The sequence below is a fragment of the Phytophthora sojae genome (genome assembly GCF_000149755.1).
Source record: "Phytophthora sojae unplaced genomic scaffold PHYSOscaffold_5, whole genome shotgun sequence".
In the NCBI taxonomy this organism is placed as follows: Eukaryota; Oomycota; class Peronosporomycetes; order Peronosporales; family Peronosporaceae; genus Phytophthora; species Phytophthora sojae.
The window spans coordinates 303,947-318,029 of NW_009258119.1; the positions used below are offsets into that span (position 1 = coordinate 303,947).

A 14,083-nucleotide genomic window follows, 5' to 3' on the forward strand; every position below is an offset into this window, starting at 1 on the left:
CGACCAATTAGCAATTATGAGAAGGTCGTTTCCTAAGCGGGATAAACAATTAACCCCGAACGAAGTAGAGGAAATTGTTGAGTGTACCACCAACAACATAGAGGAAGAAGACGAAGAATTAGAATCAGAAGAAGAGGAAAAGGAAGAAGAAAAGACGTCTAAATCACCCCAGTCAGGAAGTGTGGGAGATGTGGTAGATATTATTTCTCCTTGTGACGTAAATGAGTCAAATGTTAGTCACAATGTACCTTCCACACTTGGTCTAAATAGTCCACCAACTTTGGTCGGACTGAGGGAGGACAAAACGGAAACAGAAAGTGCAAAGCAGCATAAGTTGCCGCGCACACTACGTAAAAGACGGCGGAGCCCAAGGCTCAGTGGGTATGAGGTTAATATAAACCCAATTTTAGGCGTAAAAGTTAGTAGGACACGCATTCCTATTCCTAAGTCACTAAAAGCAGCTATATCAGGGCCTTATAGGGAGAAGTGGCTGGGGGCATTAGAAGTTGAGCATAATGCTCTAATTGCAAATAATACCTGGAAAATGGTTGACTTGCCAAAAGGACGAAAGGCATTAAGCTGTCATTGGGTCCTGGATGTAATATAATGCAGATGGATCAGTTGAAAGATTCAAAGCCCGATTAGTTGTAAGAGGGAATCATCAGACACATGGAATAGATTACGGTGAAATATTTTCACCCGTCGCTCGCTATGAGTCACTGAGATTAGTGCTTGCAATTGCAGCAATTAGACCAGATATTGCGAACGCTGTAAGAGAATTAAGTAAATTTCTCTCTTGTTATAATAAGTCACATCGGAAAGCAGCCCAGCGAGTACTTAAGTATCTGAAAGGAACATCGATGTATGGGTTAGTATATGAGGGTACTACAAAGAAGTAACGTATGAGCTATACACAGATGCGAGCTTCGCAAATGCTAATGAGGACCGTAAATCAGTTACAGGTTACGTGTCAATACTCGCGGATGCGTGTGTATCATGGAAGAGTTGTAGTCAGTTTACATACAGCACAAGCTGAGTTAGTCGCCGTAAGTGAGGGTGTTAAGGAAAGTGAGTGGCTCTGGTTATTGCTTAAAGAGTTAGGATGGCAGCAGAAGCAGCCGATATATTGTTGGTGCGATAACACAGCAGCTATAAGTATTGTTACGAATCCTGGAAACCATTCCTCGACAAAACACATAGAGACTCAATATTTGTACGCCCGAGAAGCTTATGAAAGAAAGCGCATCGATATCACGTACTGCAATACAAAAGATATGGCGGCGGATGCCCTTACAAAGGCACTCCCAGAAGAACAATTTTGCAAGCTACGTGAGCTTATGGGTGTGAGAAACTTAGAAGTTGAAAAAAACAATGAGAGTGCGTAGTAACCTTAAGGGATATTTATGCACAGGCAGTAATCATAACGTGGCACAAAAATACACTGAGTTAACTATCAAGTTTGATTTGCATCAAGTTACCGATCTTAAGATAAGTAGAACAAGTACAACCGTCAGAGTGGAGTTAAGTTTTGCACCCCTAAATGCATTATTAAGTTTCAAGGGGTAAAATTAAATGAGAAGCAACTTCAAGGTCTAAGTTATAAAACTGTCAAAGCATATTGGCGTTTATGTAAGTTTGTTGAAGTTATGCCAAGGACAAAGTCAAATTTTGGTGAAAAGGATAGGCTTTTCCAATTTGCTCCCCACAATGCGCATTGTAAGACACAAAGCTGTAGGTCTGGGTATATGCCCCTAAGACGCATACTTAAAGGTCTTATAACGCACATTTGCCAGGAATGGTGCCAAGGTTAGATAAGTGGCGACGTATCGGTTGCGTGTCTCTTTAGTGGGAGTGTTGTGGTTTAGAATAAGTACCAACTTTTGACATACCGATCGGAGTTTCTAATCTCGGATAGAAATAGATGCATGAAGTACAAGAACTTGATTTTCGTAACTGTATAATAAGGATAAGTGAGTTTACTGAGCTCCACCAGTTTACTAGGGCTGTAGGGAAAGAGAACCCAACCGGATGAAGAACTGGAGTCGGCCCCACTTTCAAATTGGCCCTCCGTCTGACGGTCAACTACAACTACAACTACACCTACCGGCTCAAGACAACAACAGACGTTCACTGCAATTGGGAGCCCTAGCCAGAACCACTGGCTGCGGGCAACATTCCACACGGTGAGGAACGTACACACCGCGTCGACAGCAATCACCGCCACACCCGTTAGCACCGTCATCGTGCGCCAGTTCCACGCCAGTCCGTACTTGCCTGTGAGCACGATGCCGCCCATGAACACGGCGCTGCCGATGATGTCGCTAATGGTGTTGTTGATGGGCGTGACCCCCACCATGTACAACTGGATCGGAGACCCCGCAGTGTACGAGAAGCTGGCGAAGATGCCGCTAAAGAACGAGTAGAAGGCGACCTGGTACACCGCGCGAGTCTTCATCGCCTTCCAGAAGTCACGCACGTACTTGGAGAAGCTCACTGGCGGCTTCGGAGACTCCTCGATGTACAGCCACGTAACCGGGAGGATTGGCGTGGTGCAGGCAGCTAGCAACAACATCAGTTGCGGAAACGAAAGCGAGAAGTCGAACGATCCTCCGTACTCTTCACCATTGAAGGCAACGCCAGTCAAGATCTGACCGATTGCAGCAGCAAACGTCCGTGTAGCGTAGATAGTCGACTGTGTCCGCCCTCGTTCAGCTAGCGGCTCTCGCTGTGCCAGCTCCACGACGACACCGTCGGCACGCACACATCCGACAGAATACCTACGAAGTCAGAGCAACGGAGAGCCGTGGTAGAACGTAAAGAAGTCGTTGGTATGTTGGAATGTAAAAGCGAACGAATAGTGGTAACTAAGAAAAGAATCAATAACTTCTCATATCACTCCACTCACTCACGCTGCCTTGGAATAGCGACAGCGGACGTTCATCAATGGGGGAGACCAGGTCCAAAAGAGGACACAGCACTGCAACCACCGACATCCCGAGTCAATGAATGAAGTCGAATACGATCATCAAAGTTATTGAGGTTGTCTACTTGGAAAGTCAAGTAGAAAAGAAGGTACTATAGAAATGATCCTGTGTAAGTACGGTCTTGAACTTCCATTGAAAAAGTTGCCGTAGTTTATGTGCTACAATCCAACCATACGCTCAAGTCTGACCTTCTGTCATCGATATCATTGGTGGAATCACTTCAACATGGACGACAACAACAAGAAGAACGCAACAAAGCAAAGGTTTCTGTTCATAAAGCGAAGACTACTCCATTGATAACATTGCTCTCTTAGCAGCCAGTGCCCCCCGCAATGACGAGGCACGCCGTGCTCTCAAAGATAGCCATGATGTTGGTCATGACGGACCACACGATCGCGAAGCTCAGGTAGGCGACCGTGACGCCGCCGATGAGCTTGCTGTGACCGCCCTTGCGGAGCAGTCGTTGCGTGTCCTCCTTTTGCTTGGGCAGCAGGGGCAGGAAGACCCACGCAAAGATGGTCATGGCATACATGATGATGATGGTATAGGTGAGATCCATGCGAATCGAGTGGTCGTCCTGTTGGATCCGCTTGTTCGTGATGTTGAACGGGGCATTGATCACGAGCGTCAACGCTGAACCAAAGGGCGCGGCGACGTTGGTCACCGTCGTCAGGAGGCCGTAGACGGCCGCTTCGTTGCCCAGTCCGGCCAGTTCCACAGTCACGAAAGTCGAGATGATCCAGCCGACGCCGTACGGGAGCTGGACGGCAATGGGAGGGCCAAGCCAGAACCACTGGTTGCGGAAGATGTCCCAGATGACGATCATGGTTATTGTACAGTCCACGACGATCACCACAGCTCCAGTGACGACGATCATCCAGCGCCAGTTCCAGTGCAGCCCCCATTTCGAGGTAACCATGATGCCGATCATGAAGAGCAGGTTGCTGAGGATGTTACTGATGGTGTTGTTGATGGGAGTGACGCCCACCATGTACTTCTGGACTGGGGAGCTGCCGGTGTACGTGATGTCGGCGAAGATGTGCGAGAAGAAGTTGTACGCGATGACCTGGTACACCGCGCGACTGCAGAGCAAGTCCCAGAAGCTGCTGATGTACTCTTTGAAGTTGGCGGCCTCTCTCTTCTCCTCCTTGATGTAGTACCACGTCGTCGGGAACACAGGAAGCATCAGCACGGCCACGATGATCATGAGCTGCGGGAAGCTCAGCGAGAAGTTGAAGTCACCGCCGTACTCTTTTCCATTGAAAAAGAAACCAGTAAGGAACTGGCCCACGATCACCATGACCGTTCGCACGGCGTAGATGCACGACTGCGTCTTGCCACGCTTTTCGAGAGGTTCACGCTGGGCCAGCTCCACCGTGATACTGTCAGCGCTCACGTCCGCCATGACGTAGCCAAACGCCGCGAAGAACATGAGCATCACGTACTTGGCGCCTTCCGATGGAGCGTCGTAGTTGATGCGCGCTTCGAGCTCTGGCGTGTAGTCGGCGATGTCGACCTCTCTGTCATCCACATTTGTGAAGTATGGCTTGCCAATGGGCATGATGCACATGACCAGCAGCATGGCGAAGCAAATGCCCCAACCGATCATCATGTACGGTCGACGGCGGTAGCCGCAGATCGGGCGACAGTCGGTCAGGATGCCGTAGAAGACCTTGAAGCTCCACGGCAGCACCACAAGCTGACTCGCAGCAGTCACTTGAGCGCCGGAACAGTTGAGGTACTCCTGCATGAACGGGTAGATCGTCTCCGGCAGCAGTCCGTACACGAGTCCAACAGCGGCGTACTCGAACAGCAGTCCGAGGTTCTCCTTGCTCGTCAACACGGGCATGCCGCCTTCACGTATGGCGCCGTCTTCTCCTCCGGGAGGGAGCGCACCGATGGGTACACGCTCGGGGGTCTTGGCGCCGACATAGCTGCCGTCCTCGATGTCCTTTGGTTGCGAGGTGCCACTCACGAACGACAGGCGCTTGGGGATGTCGAGGTCTTGGTTATTGATGCCGTGACCTCCGGCGAACGTGGTTGGCATGACGAACGAGGGGCCTTGAGCCTACGGTAGTCGAGCTCGTTGAGGGGGGGGGGGGCTGCGGGGTTGAGAGGAAGTTGGCAAGTGAGTAGGGAATGCCGGCGCTACCAAACGAGGCCAGACCATCAGATGGAGAGGGTACCCCCATGCAAAGCCACAAGCTACGTTTGATGCCCAAGCCGTGGGGCAAGAGGAGGATGAGACGGCTTTCGTCTCCATTCCAAACGGCCCCTTGTTCAGCCAAACGGTCAAAGAGTGGTCATGTGTAGGTCACATGACACCCAGAAAGCATCACTGAAGGAAACTGTCGACGAAAGCTTTCTCAAACAGCAAAAAAACGATCATTGTAAGTACATGTACCTCAACACAAGACTTCCTTCAATACGCGTCCAGCAAGCTCAACCTGGATACGGGGCATAGATTCGAATATCGACATGCGCTCTCAAGTTAGTTAACGCTGAGGTTAGAACGGTTCGCCTGCGGTACGATGCGAGGGGGGGGCTTTTCTGGGGTGTGTAGACGCATGCAAGACCTGCAGCAGGTCACGCATCTCGTGTCATCCCAACTGAGTTGAAGGTATCATATTGCTTGCAAATCAAACCCCGACGTGAGCCTCGCAGTCATCGCGGTACGTATTCGACGTGGAGAGATCATTGCAGCTGATTGAAGCGTTTTATCGTACGGGGCCGCGCTTGGTTATCACTGCTCTGACGTGGTTCGTACAGCACTGTACGACGTAGCTTACTGCCAGGCGTGGCAGAACTGGCAGGTGTATGTACACCTCTCGTTGCCGCCACTCACAGCCAAACTAAGCGGTGCGGCCAGCGAACGATTCACACTTGGCGGAGATGACTTCGCCCAACTGCCTCGCTAGATACTGTACCACTCATTGCGTCATATATTGGAGCTATGGGCGCATATGAACGAGGCCGCAAAGGCTCGGACAAATGATGGAGTACATGTATGTACCATAAGCAGGGACGCATTAGGCCAAGTCTTCCTTGACATTGCCATGTTCTTGGTCGCGAGTTTCTTCCTCTTTCAAGCTAAATCTGCCTTCTTCTTCAGAAGGAGGAAGCGCCAGCCATTGCTACCGAGATGGAGGGATTTCTGCTGCCCCACGGATAATCTCAATCTGTATCGGTAGTGTTATTTTAATAATTTATTATTATTGAAATACATGTGTATCCACATTGGGTCGTCATGTTTTACGTTACCACCACAGTCTGAAACATGAAATGCTTGAACTGCATGTACACACCGAGTCTACGTGAGCGACATATCTTTCTTCCACTCAACTACCGGCAGGCTCCTCACTTAGCAACCAGTACCACCGGCAATCATCAGGCACGACGTGCTGTCGAACATGGCCATGATGTTGGTCATAATAGACCAAATGATGGCAAAGACCAAGTAGAACGCCGTGATGCCGCCGATGAGCTTGCTGTGTCCACCCTTGCGCACCAGTTCCTGCGTCTCCGTCTTCTGCGGAGGCAGCAGGAACAGGAAGACCCACGAGAAGATCGTCATGGCGTACATGATGATGATTGTGTACGTGATGTCGGCACGGACCGAGTGGTCGTCCGTCTGCACACGCTCATTGGTGATGTTAAAGGGGCCGTCGATAGCGAGGGTCAGCGACGACGCAAAAGGCATGGCCACGTTAGTGACCGTCGTGACTAGACCGTAGACCGCAGCCTCGTTGCCGACCTGCGCCAGCTCGACCACGCAGAACGTGGAGATGATCCACCCGACGCCGTACGGGAGCTGCACTGCAATAGGAGGGCCCAGCCAGAACCACTGGTTACGGAAGACGTCCCAGATAACCAAGAGCGAGACGGTGCAGTCCACGACGATCACCGCTGTGCCGGTTGCAATCGTCATCCAGCGCCAGTTCCAGTGCAGCCCCCACTTGGACGTGACCATGATACCGGCCATGAAGAGCAGGTTACCGAGGATGTCGCTCACCGTGCTGTTGATCGGGGTGACGCCAACCATCTTTGACGATACCGGAGAGCCGGCAGTGTAACTAATACCGCCGAATATACCCGCGAAAAAGAGGTAGGCAACAATTTGGTACATGGCACGCGAGCACAACAGGTCCCAAAAGTTGGACATGTACTCCCGGAAGTTGGCAGCACTCGACTTCTCCTCGTTGATGAAGAACCACGTCATGGGGAACACCGGAACAGTAAGCACTGCAACAATGATCATCAACTGAGGGAAGCTCAAAGAGAAGTCGAAGTCGCCGCCGTACTCCTCGCCGTTGAAGAAGAAACCGGTGAGCAGCTGGCCGAAGATGACCATGGCCGTTCGGACCGTGTAGATGCACGACTGCGTCTTGCCCCGCTTGTCAATCGGCTCGCGTTGGGCCAGCTCGCACGTGATACTGTCGGCGGAGACGTCGGACATAACGTAACCAACAGCAGCGAGCATCATGATGATGACGTACTTGGCTCCTTGGTCGGGGGCGTTGCGGTTGATGCGGGCCTCGATCTCCGGTGTGTAGTCAGCGATGTCGATGTCGCGGTCCGCAGCCACAGTGAAGTACGGGTGACCGATAGGTAAAGTAGCCAAAATCACGAGCATGATGAAGCAAATGCTCCAACCGAGGAGCATGTACGGGCGGCGGCGGTAGCCGAAAATGGGTCGGCAGTCGGACAAAATGCCGTAAAAGACCTTGAAACTCCAGGGCAGCACCACGAGCTGACTTGCAGCAGTCACTTGGGCACCGGAACAGTTGAGGTAGTTCTGCATGAACGGGTAAATGGTCGCGGGTAGAAGACCGTACACGAGTCCGATGGTCGAGTACTGGAACAGGAGACCGATGTTTTCCTTGCTCGTGAGCACCGGCATGCCACCTTCACGCAGCGCGCCGCCTTCAATGTCGCCGGGTGTCTTGGAAGGGGCATAGCCGTCATCGACGTTTTTGCCCTGCGAGGCGCCACTCACCAGGGACAACCGCTTGGGGAAATCGACGTCGTTGAGACTTGGACCAACTGTCATTGTGCCCACAGCGAGAGACTTGAGTGGACCGAGGGAATTGAGGACTGGCAGACACGAGGCGCCCCGCTCGGACGATAAAGCGGGACTCGCGAACGCATGACGGTTGGAACCGGCTCAACTCAAGTTTACCCTCGACAGAGTCAACATTTAGGATTACAGTGCGAGCTTTGCCAGGATGCTGCTGCATTTTGGTGGGTCCTCCGATGCTGCTGGTGTTGACTCATGCAGCGACAGCCAAGCTTTTCGCCAAATAGGCTCTGCTTCTTGCGGGTGGACGGATAGAGACCAGCATTTGCCACGTCGTAGCTTTACGAACACACCAAAAAGCGGTTCCGGCTGACCGACTCGCTACAGTACCAGTACTGTACACGGGAAGCACACGTACAGTATTGATGGCGAGGCCATCTGTACTGGCCTGTGACATACCGGTATTCGATGAATCGATGAGCAAGCGGATGCGTGGCGAATTGCGTTAGCACCACGCAAGTGCAAGGATCATCACATGAGCAAGAATGGTAAACGCTCAGTTGACTGAACTTCTCGCTTACGATTTGGTTATGCTAGAATAATGCGCGCTACAAGAGCAATGTTAGAGAGCTGTCTTTGATAGGCTTCAGCAACCCAAGATTCGTAATAGATAGATTATATTATCAAATGATAAGGATTCCTACCGAGGAGCCGTCTGCACTACAAAGGCTTGAGAGTTTCTCAGTACAGTGTTTTTGTTTACTTCGGCCAGGACAGGTCCAACATGTAAAATTATGCTGTGATTCATGCTATCCTAGTCCTCCATCATACTTTTAGAGCGGTAAGAAAAAATAACGGCGAAAATACAGACTCGGTTCCGCAATAGGATTTTGGGTACGATCCCAGTAATGTGAAGACCCAATATTATCGATCCGCAAATATTGCAAATAATTCAATATCAATACTTCAAATCATATATCACCACAATTGTATGTTAGAATAAAATACTTCGAAGGGCAATTATTGGTACTTCCACTGAAAAATACATGTGAATGAGATGACAACAATGCGAAATAAGGTTGAAAAAACTAAAATCCTTGGGAATTTTAGAACGAACAACGTGATCCGAATAGTAACAACGGATGGGAACGCGCTTTAGCAGCCAGTGCCGCCGGCAATGATCAGACACGACGTGCTGTCGACATGGCCATGATGCTGGTCATAATAGACCAAATGATGGCGAATACCAGATAAAACACCGTAGCACCGCCGATGATCTTGCTGTGACCACCCTTGCGCACCAGCTCCTGCGTCTCCGCCTTCTGCGGAGGCAGCAGGAACAGGAAGACCCACGAGAAGATCGTCATGGAGTACATGGTGTACGTGATGTCGCTACGGACGGAGTGAGTGTCTGCTTGCACGCGCTCGTTGGAAACATCGAAGGGGCCATCAATTGCGAGTGTGATTGACGTGGCAAAAGGCTGCGCAACGTTCGAGACAGTGGTGACTAGACTGTAGACCGCAGCCTCGTTGCCGACCTGCGCCAGCTCGACCAGGGCACTGTGGTTGATGCGGGCCTCGATCTCCGGCGTGTAGTCGGCAACTTTGATATCGCGGTCCGATGATACGGTGAAGTATGGTTTGCCGATGGGCATGATGGCCATGATCAGCAGCATGATGAAGCAGATACCCCAGCCGATGAGCATGTACGGACGCCGACGATAGCCGAAATGGGTCGACAGTCGGACAGGATGCCGTAAAAGACCTTGAAACTCCACGGAAGCACCACCAACTGCTTGGCAGCAGTGACTTGAGACCCGGAGCAGTTGAGGTAGTTCTGCATGAACGGGTAGATCGTTTCAGGTAACAGGCCATACACGAGGCCGACGGTGGCGTACTGGAAGAGGAGGCCGAGGTTGTCTCTGCATTCCTCCTTCGCGAATGGCTCCGCCTTCGATCTCGGGGGTCTTGACAGCCATGTAGCCGTCCTCGATGCCCTTCGTCTGCGAGCCGGCGCTCACGAACGACAAGCGCTTGGGGACATCGACGTCGGCAGTGGCCACAGGCATGGCGACTGGCGATGGATTGGCTGCAGTTGTTGTTGGTTGCGACTTGAGCGGGGCGCCGAGAATTGGAGACTGAGGTCTTGCGAAGCTGAGCGCGGCGCAACAAATCTGACTCAAGGCTCCACTGGCGCAAGGCGCATTGTAGACGGAACTGAGCATGATGACGGCAAGTCCTCAAAAAAGCTCCAGGACGGCGTCGATTACAGCATCCCCAGGGTACAGCCGGCCATCACCTCGGAGGCACCATCAAGACAGCACACCGCACAAAAACCGGATCAATTTGCCGTTCGATCTCCTTGGGCCTTCAGCTTTTGGTCTCAGCTTGAGACGAGCGCTTCTACAGGATACAGCTGAGTGCTTGCACATCTACCATAGATCTGTACCCGCCAAAGCAAAACAGCGATTCCGTCGGAACGTCCATGAGGAAAATCTTTGCTCTCTGTTCCCAAGGCTGGTGGCTACTTCAGTATTTATTCCCTACGAACTGCCTTTTGTGCCAATGGCGACTAGCGATGTAATGCTAAGTTCGTCCGTACCGCGCGCGCGAGAGAGAAAAGGAAGTCTCTTTAGCCTTGGTCATTCAAACCGGCACCGCGAGCGATCACAACGCAAGGCATGATGGACTGCACCAATTGTACCAAAGAAGAAAGCCGACGAATAATTGCGTAATGATATCGCCCAGGAATGTTGCTGCGACATCGAGTTCATGCGTGTCCGTGGAGAGTCTTCAATGAAGACCCACAAAACCATCGTCATGTCACAGAGTGGTCGTCCAAGCTTGAGCGGACCGTCGATCAGCAACGTCGAGGTGGTCGCGAACGCGAGATGTACTGATCGAGCCGTATGCACGTAGTGCTACTCGCGCGGCTGCTTGACAAAGTTCAAACGTTCTCGCATATTCACTAGGTTATTGAAAGCATCGGCATCGCCAAAATCTGCCTGATGACCCGTGTACATGTACGCGGTAAACACAGTAGCTTGCAGTTGATCTCGGCAGGATGCGAGCTTCACTTTGTTCACAACGAAAATAATCACTTCAACTTGAAGTGAAGTCAACATGGCAAGTGTATCTACTTTGCTCGACCAGCAATCCCCGCAACGAGATCAGCGAGCAAATGGAGTGCCCGTGCGAATCTTTCATGCGCGCATCATGACGAGCCACGGGTCAGCATCAACGAAAGCACACGGCAATGTGGAGGACACGGAGGATTCAGCTAACAGAGCGCAATCGGCCGACTAACGTTCAACGCACAAGAACTTCCAGAGGATTATCAACACGTTTTTTCATCACCGAGACGATAAAACATTTGTGTCCGGCCACGACGCGGTCGACTGCAGCGCAGTGCAGTCGAGCCACGCCCCACCGGTTCGGCTATTTCGTTTAGCAGCCGGTTCCGCCAGCGATGATCAGGCACGAGGTGCTGTCGAAGATGGCCATGATGTTGGTCATGATGGACCAGATGATGGCGAAGATGAGGTAGGCAACCGTGACGCCGCCGATGAGCTTGCTGTGGCCGCCCTTGCGGAGCAGCTCCTGCGTCTCCTCCTTCTGCCGGGGCAGCCAGTACAGGAAGACCCACGAGAAGGCCATGGCCACGTACATGATGATGATCGTGTACGTGATGTCCATGCGGACCGAGTGGTCATCCAGCTTGATGCGCTCGTTGGTGATGTCGAACTGGCCGTCGATGGCGAGCGTCAGCGACGTGGCGAACGGCTGCGCCACGTTCGAGACGGTCGTGATGAGACCGTAGACGGCGGCCTCGTTGCCCATGCCAGCCAGCTCCACGACCACGTAGGTCGAGATGATCCAGCCCACGCCGTACGGGAGCTGGACGGCGATCGGAGGGCCCAGCCAGAACCACTGGTTGCGGAACACGTCCCAGATAACCAAGAGCGAGACTGTGCAGTCCACGACGATCACCACAATTCCCGTGGCAACGGTCATCCAGCGCCAATTCCAGTGCAGACCCCACTTGGACGTGATCATGATACCGGCCATGAAGAGCAGGTTGCTGAGGATGTCACTGACGGTGCTGTTGATGGGGGTGACGCCCACCATGACGGAAGCAACCGGGGAGCTGGCCGTGTACGTGAAGGTGGCGAAGATGCCGGCGAAGAAGTTGTAGGCAATCACTTGGTACATGGCGCGCGAGCAGATCAGGTCCCAGAAGTCGCTGATGTACTGGCGGAAGTTGGCCGGCTCCGACTTGTCCTCCTTGATGTAGTACCAGGTCACCGGCAGCACCGGCAGCGATAGCACCGTCACGATGATCATGAGCTGCGGGAAGCTCAGCGAGAAGTCGAAGTCGCCGCCGTAGTCCTCACCGTTGAAGAAGAAACCGGTCAGCAGCTGTCCGAAGATGACGAGAACCGTACGCACGACGTAGATGGCCGACTGCGTCTTGCCGCGCTTGGCAATAGGCTCCTGCTGGGCCAGCTCGCACGTGATACTGTCGGCGCAGACGTCCGAGAGCACGTAGCCGCAAGCCGAGAAGAACATGATGATGACGTACTTGGCACCCTGCGACGGCGCGTCGTAGTTGATGCGGTTCTTGATCTCGTCCGTGTAGTCGGCCACCGCGATGTCACGGTCCGAGGCGACGGTGTAGTAGGGCTTGCCAATGGGCATGATGGCCATGATCAGCAGCGTCACGATGCTCATGATCCAGCCGATGAGCATGTACGGGCGGCGACGGTAGCCGAAAATCGGCCGGCAGTCCGACATCATGCCGTAGAAGACCTTGAAACTCCAGGGCAGCACCACGAGCTGCTTGGCGGCAGCGATCTGCGAGCCCGAGCAGTTGAGGTACTGCTGCATGAACGGGTAGATCGTGGCCGGCAGCACGCCGTACACAAGGCCGACAACGGCGTACTGGAAGACCAGACCGATGTTCTCCTTGCTCGTGAGCACCGGCATGCCGCCGGGGCGCAGCGCACCGCCCTCGTACTCGCCGACCTTCTCGCCGGCCTTCTCGCCGGTCGTGTCGGGGGTCTTGATGCCGGTGTAGCCGCCCTCCTCGATGTCCTTGGCCTTGGACGTGGCACTGCTGATCGACAAGCGAGCGACGAGCTCCATGTCGTTGGTGCCGTTGAGCGGCATGCTTGCTCTCGTTGCAACTAGGGACGCGGGGAACTAACCGTCCGGGGGTCTTGCGCGGAAGCAGGCGAATTGCAGAGTGGCTGACTGACCGCGTGCGGTGCAGCGAGGGAGGGATTAAACCCGTTAAAGCCACGGGCTGCAGCCTGCTCCTGCAGACTGCAGGAGCACGCTGCAGTGCAGGAGCACGCAATGGACGTCGTTGGGTCACGCGGTCCGCAAAGCGGATGAAGAACCAGCCGACGCTAGGAACCATGATGGGCACTCGCCAGCGCCGTCTCCTGTTGCCGAATTTCTGTGTCGGGGCGCCACTGCAACGCGATGACAGGTACAGACAACGACTTACAAAGCCGGCTGCTTGCTTAATGCCATCCTCCTATATAAAAACAACGATAACCGTCAAATCTGTAAAACTGTCATAAAACACACGGCGTGATGCATAAAGTACACAAGAAAGCATATAAAGTACACAAAACCAGATGGTATACAAAGATGAAGTCATTTGATTGAATCTGATTGGCTGGTTTGCTCATGTTAAGCTTTGCTTGACTTCGTCTGCCGGCTTTTTGTGTCTGCCGGCTTTGTAAGTCGTTGTCTGTAACCAGAGCCGAGCCGGCGGTACAGCGGACGGGTGCCGGCGGCCGCGCTCATTGCGGAGACCGTGCAGTAATGGTTTTACGCAAATGTTATTACTACTATTTTATAGATCAAGAGTTAGACTATTTTTAACGGTGATAATGATGTGGCCCCACAGAAAACACTTGTTTCCAACCTGGCCCACTTTCATGCCGTTCACAACGCGATCTGCCTCCACTAGAGCAAGTCAAGTCCCACCCGGCCAACCTCCACCGCAACCATGAAGTTTAGCACGTTCCTCGTTGCCGCACTTGCCGTCGTCGGTATTGTCGCCGCCGCC

At 52.8% G+C, this 14,083-nt stretch overlaps 5 protein-coding genes across 5 annotated transcripts; all 5 read right to left on the reverse strand.

Moving 5' to 3' along the window:
- Positions 1–2,145: 2,145 nt before the first annotated feature.
- On the reverse strand, positions 2,146–2,993 carry PHYSODRAFT_332855 (hypothetical protein; the record flags this gene model as incomplete). Its single annotated transcript, XM_009529921.1, has 3 exons — positions 2,146–2,162; positions 2,197–2,777; positions 2,902–2,993. 3 exons carry the CDS (start codon positions 2,991–2,993, stop codon positions 2,146–2,148), a joined length of 690 nt encoding a protein of 229 aa, XP_009528216.1.
- A 301-nt stretch (positions 2,994–3,294) lies between these two features.
- On the reverse strand, positions 3,295–5,031 carry PHYSODRAFT_505359 (hypothetical protein; the record flags this gene model as incomplete). The annotated part of the gene is made up of 1 exon (XM_009529922.1): positions 3,295–5,031. One exon carries the CDS (start codon positions 5,029–5,031, stop codon positions 3,295–3,297), a length of 1,737 nt encoding a protein of 578 aa, XP_009528217.1.
- A 1,314-nt stretch (positions 5,032–6,345) lies between these two features.
- Positions 6,346–8,034, reverse strand: PHYSODRAFT_505585 (hypothetical protein; the record flags this gene model as incomplete). Its single annotated transcript, XM_009529923.1, has 1 exon — positions 6,346–8,034. The coding sequence occupies one exon, from the start codon at positions 8,032–8,034 to the stop codon at positions 6,346–6,348; it is 1,689 nt and encodes a 562-aa protein (XP_009528218.1).
- A 1,148-nt stretch (positions 8,035–9,182) lies between these two features.
- On the reverse strand, positions 9,183–10,070 carry PHYSODRAFT_332858 (hypothetical protein; the record flags this gene model as incomplete). Its single annotated transcript, XM_009529924.1, has 2 exons — positions 9,183–9,773; positions 9,900–10,070. The coding sequence occupies 2 exons, from the start codon at positions 10,068–10,070 to the stop codon at positions 9,183–9,185; spliced, it is 762 nt and encodes a 253-aa protein (XP_009528219.1).
- A 1,378-nt stretch (positions 10,071–11,448) lies between these two features.
- On the reverse strand, positions 11,449–13,170 carry PHYSODRAFT_508680 (hypothetical protein; the record flags this gene model as incomplete). Its single annotated transcript, XM_009529925.1, has 1 exon — positions 11,449–13,170. One exon carries the CDS (start codon positions 13,168–13,170, stop codon positions 11,449–11,451), a length of 1,722 nt encoding a protein of 573 aa, XP_009528220.1.
- Between the last annotated feature and the right edge of the window lie 913 nt (positions 13,171–14,083).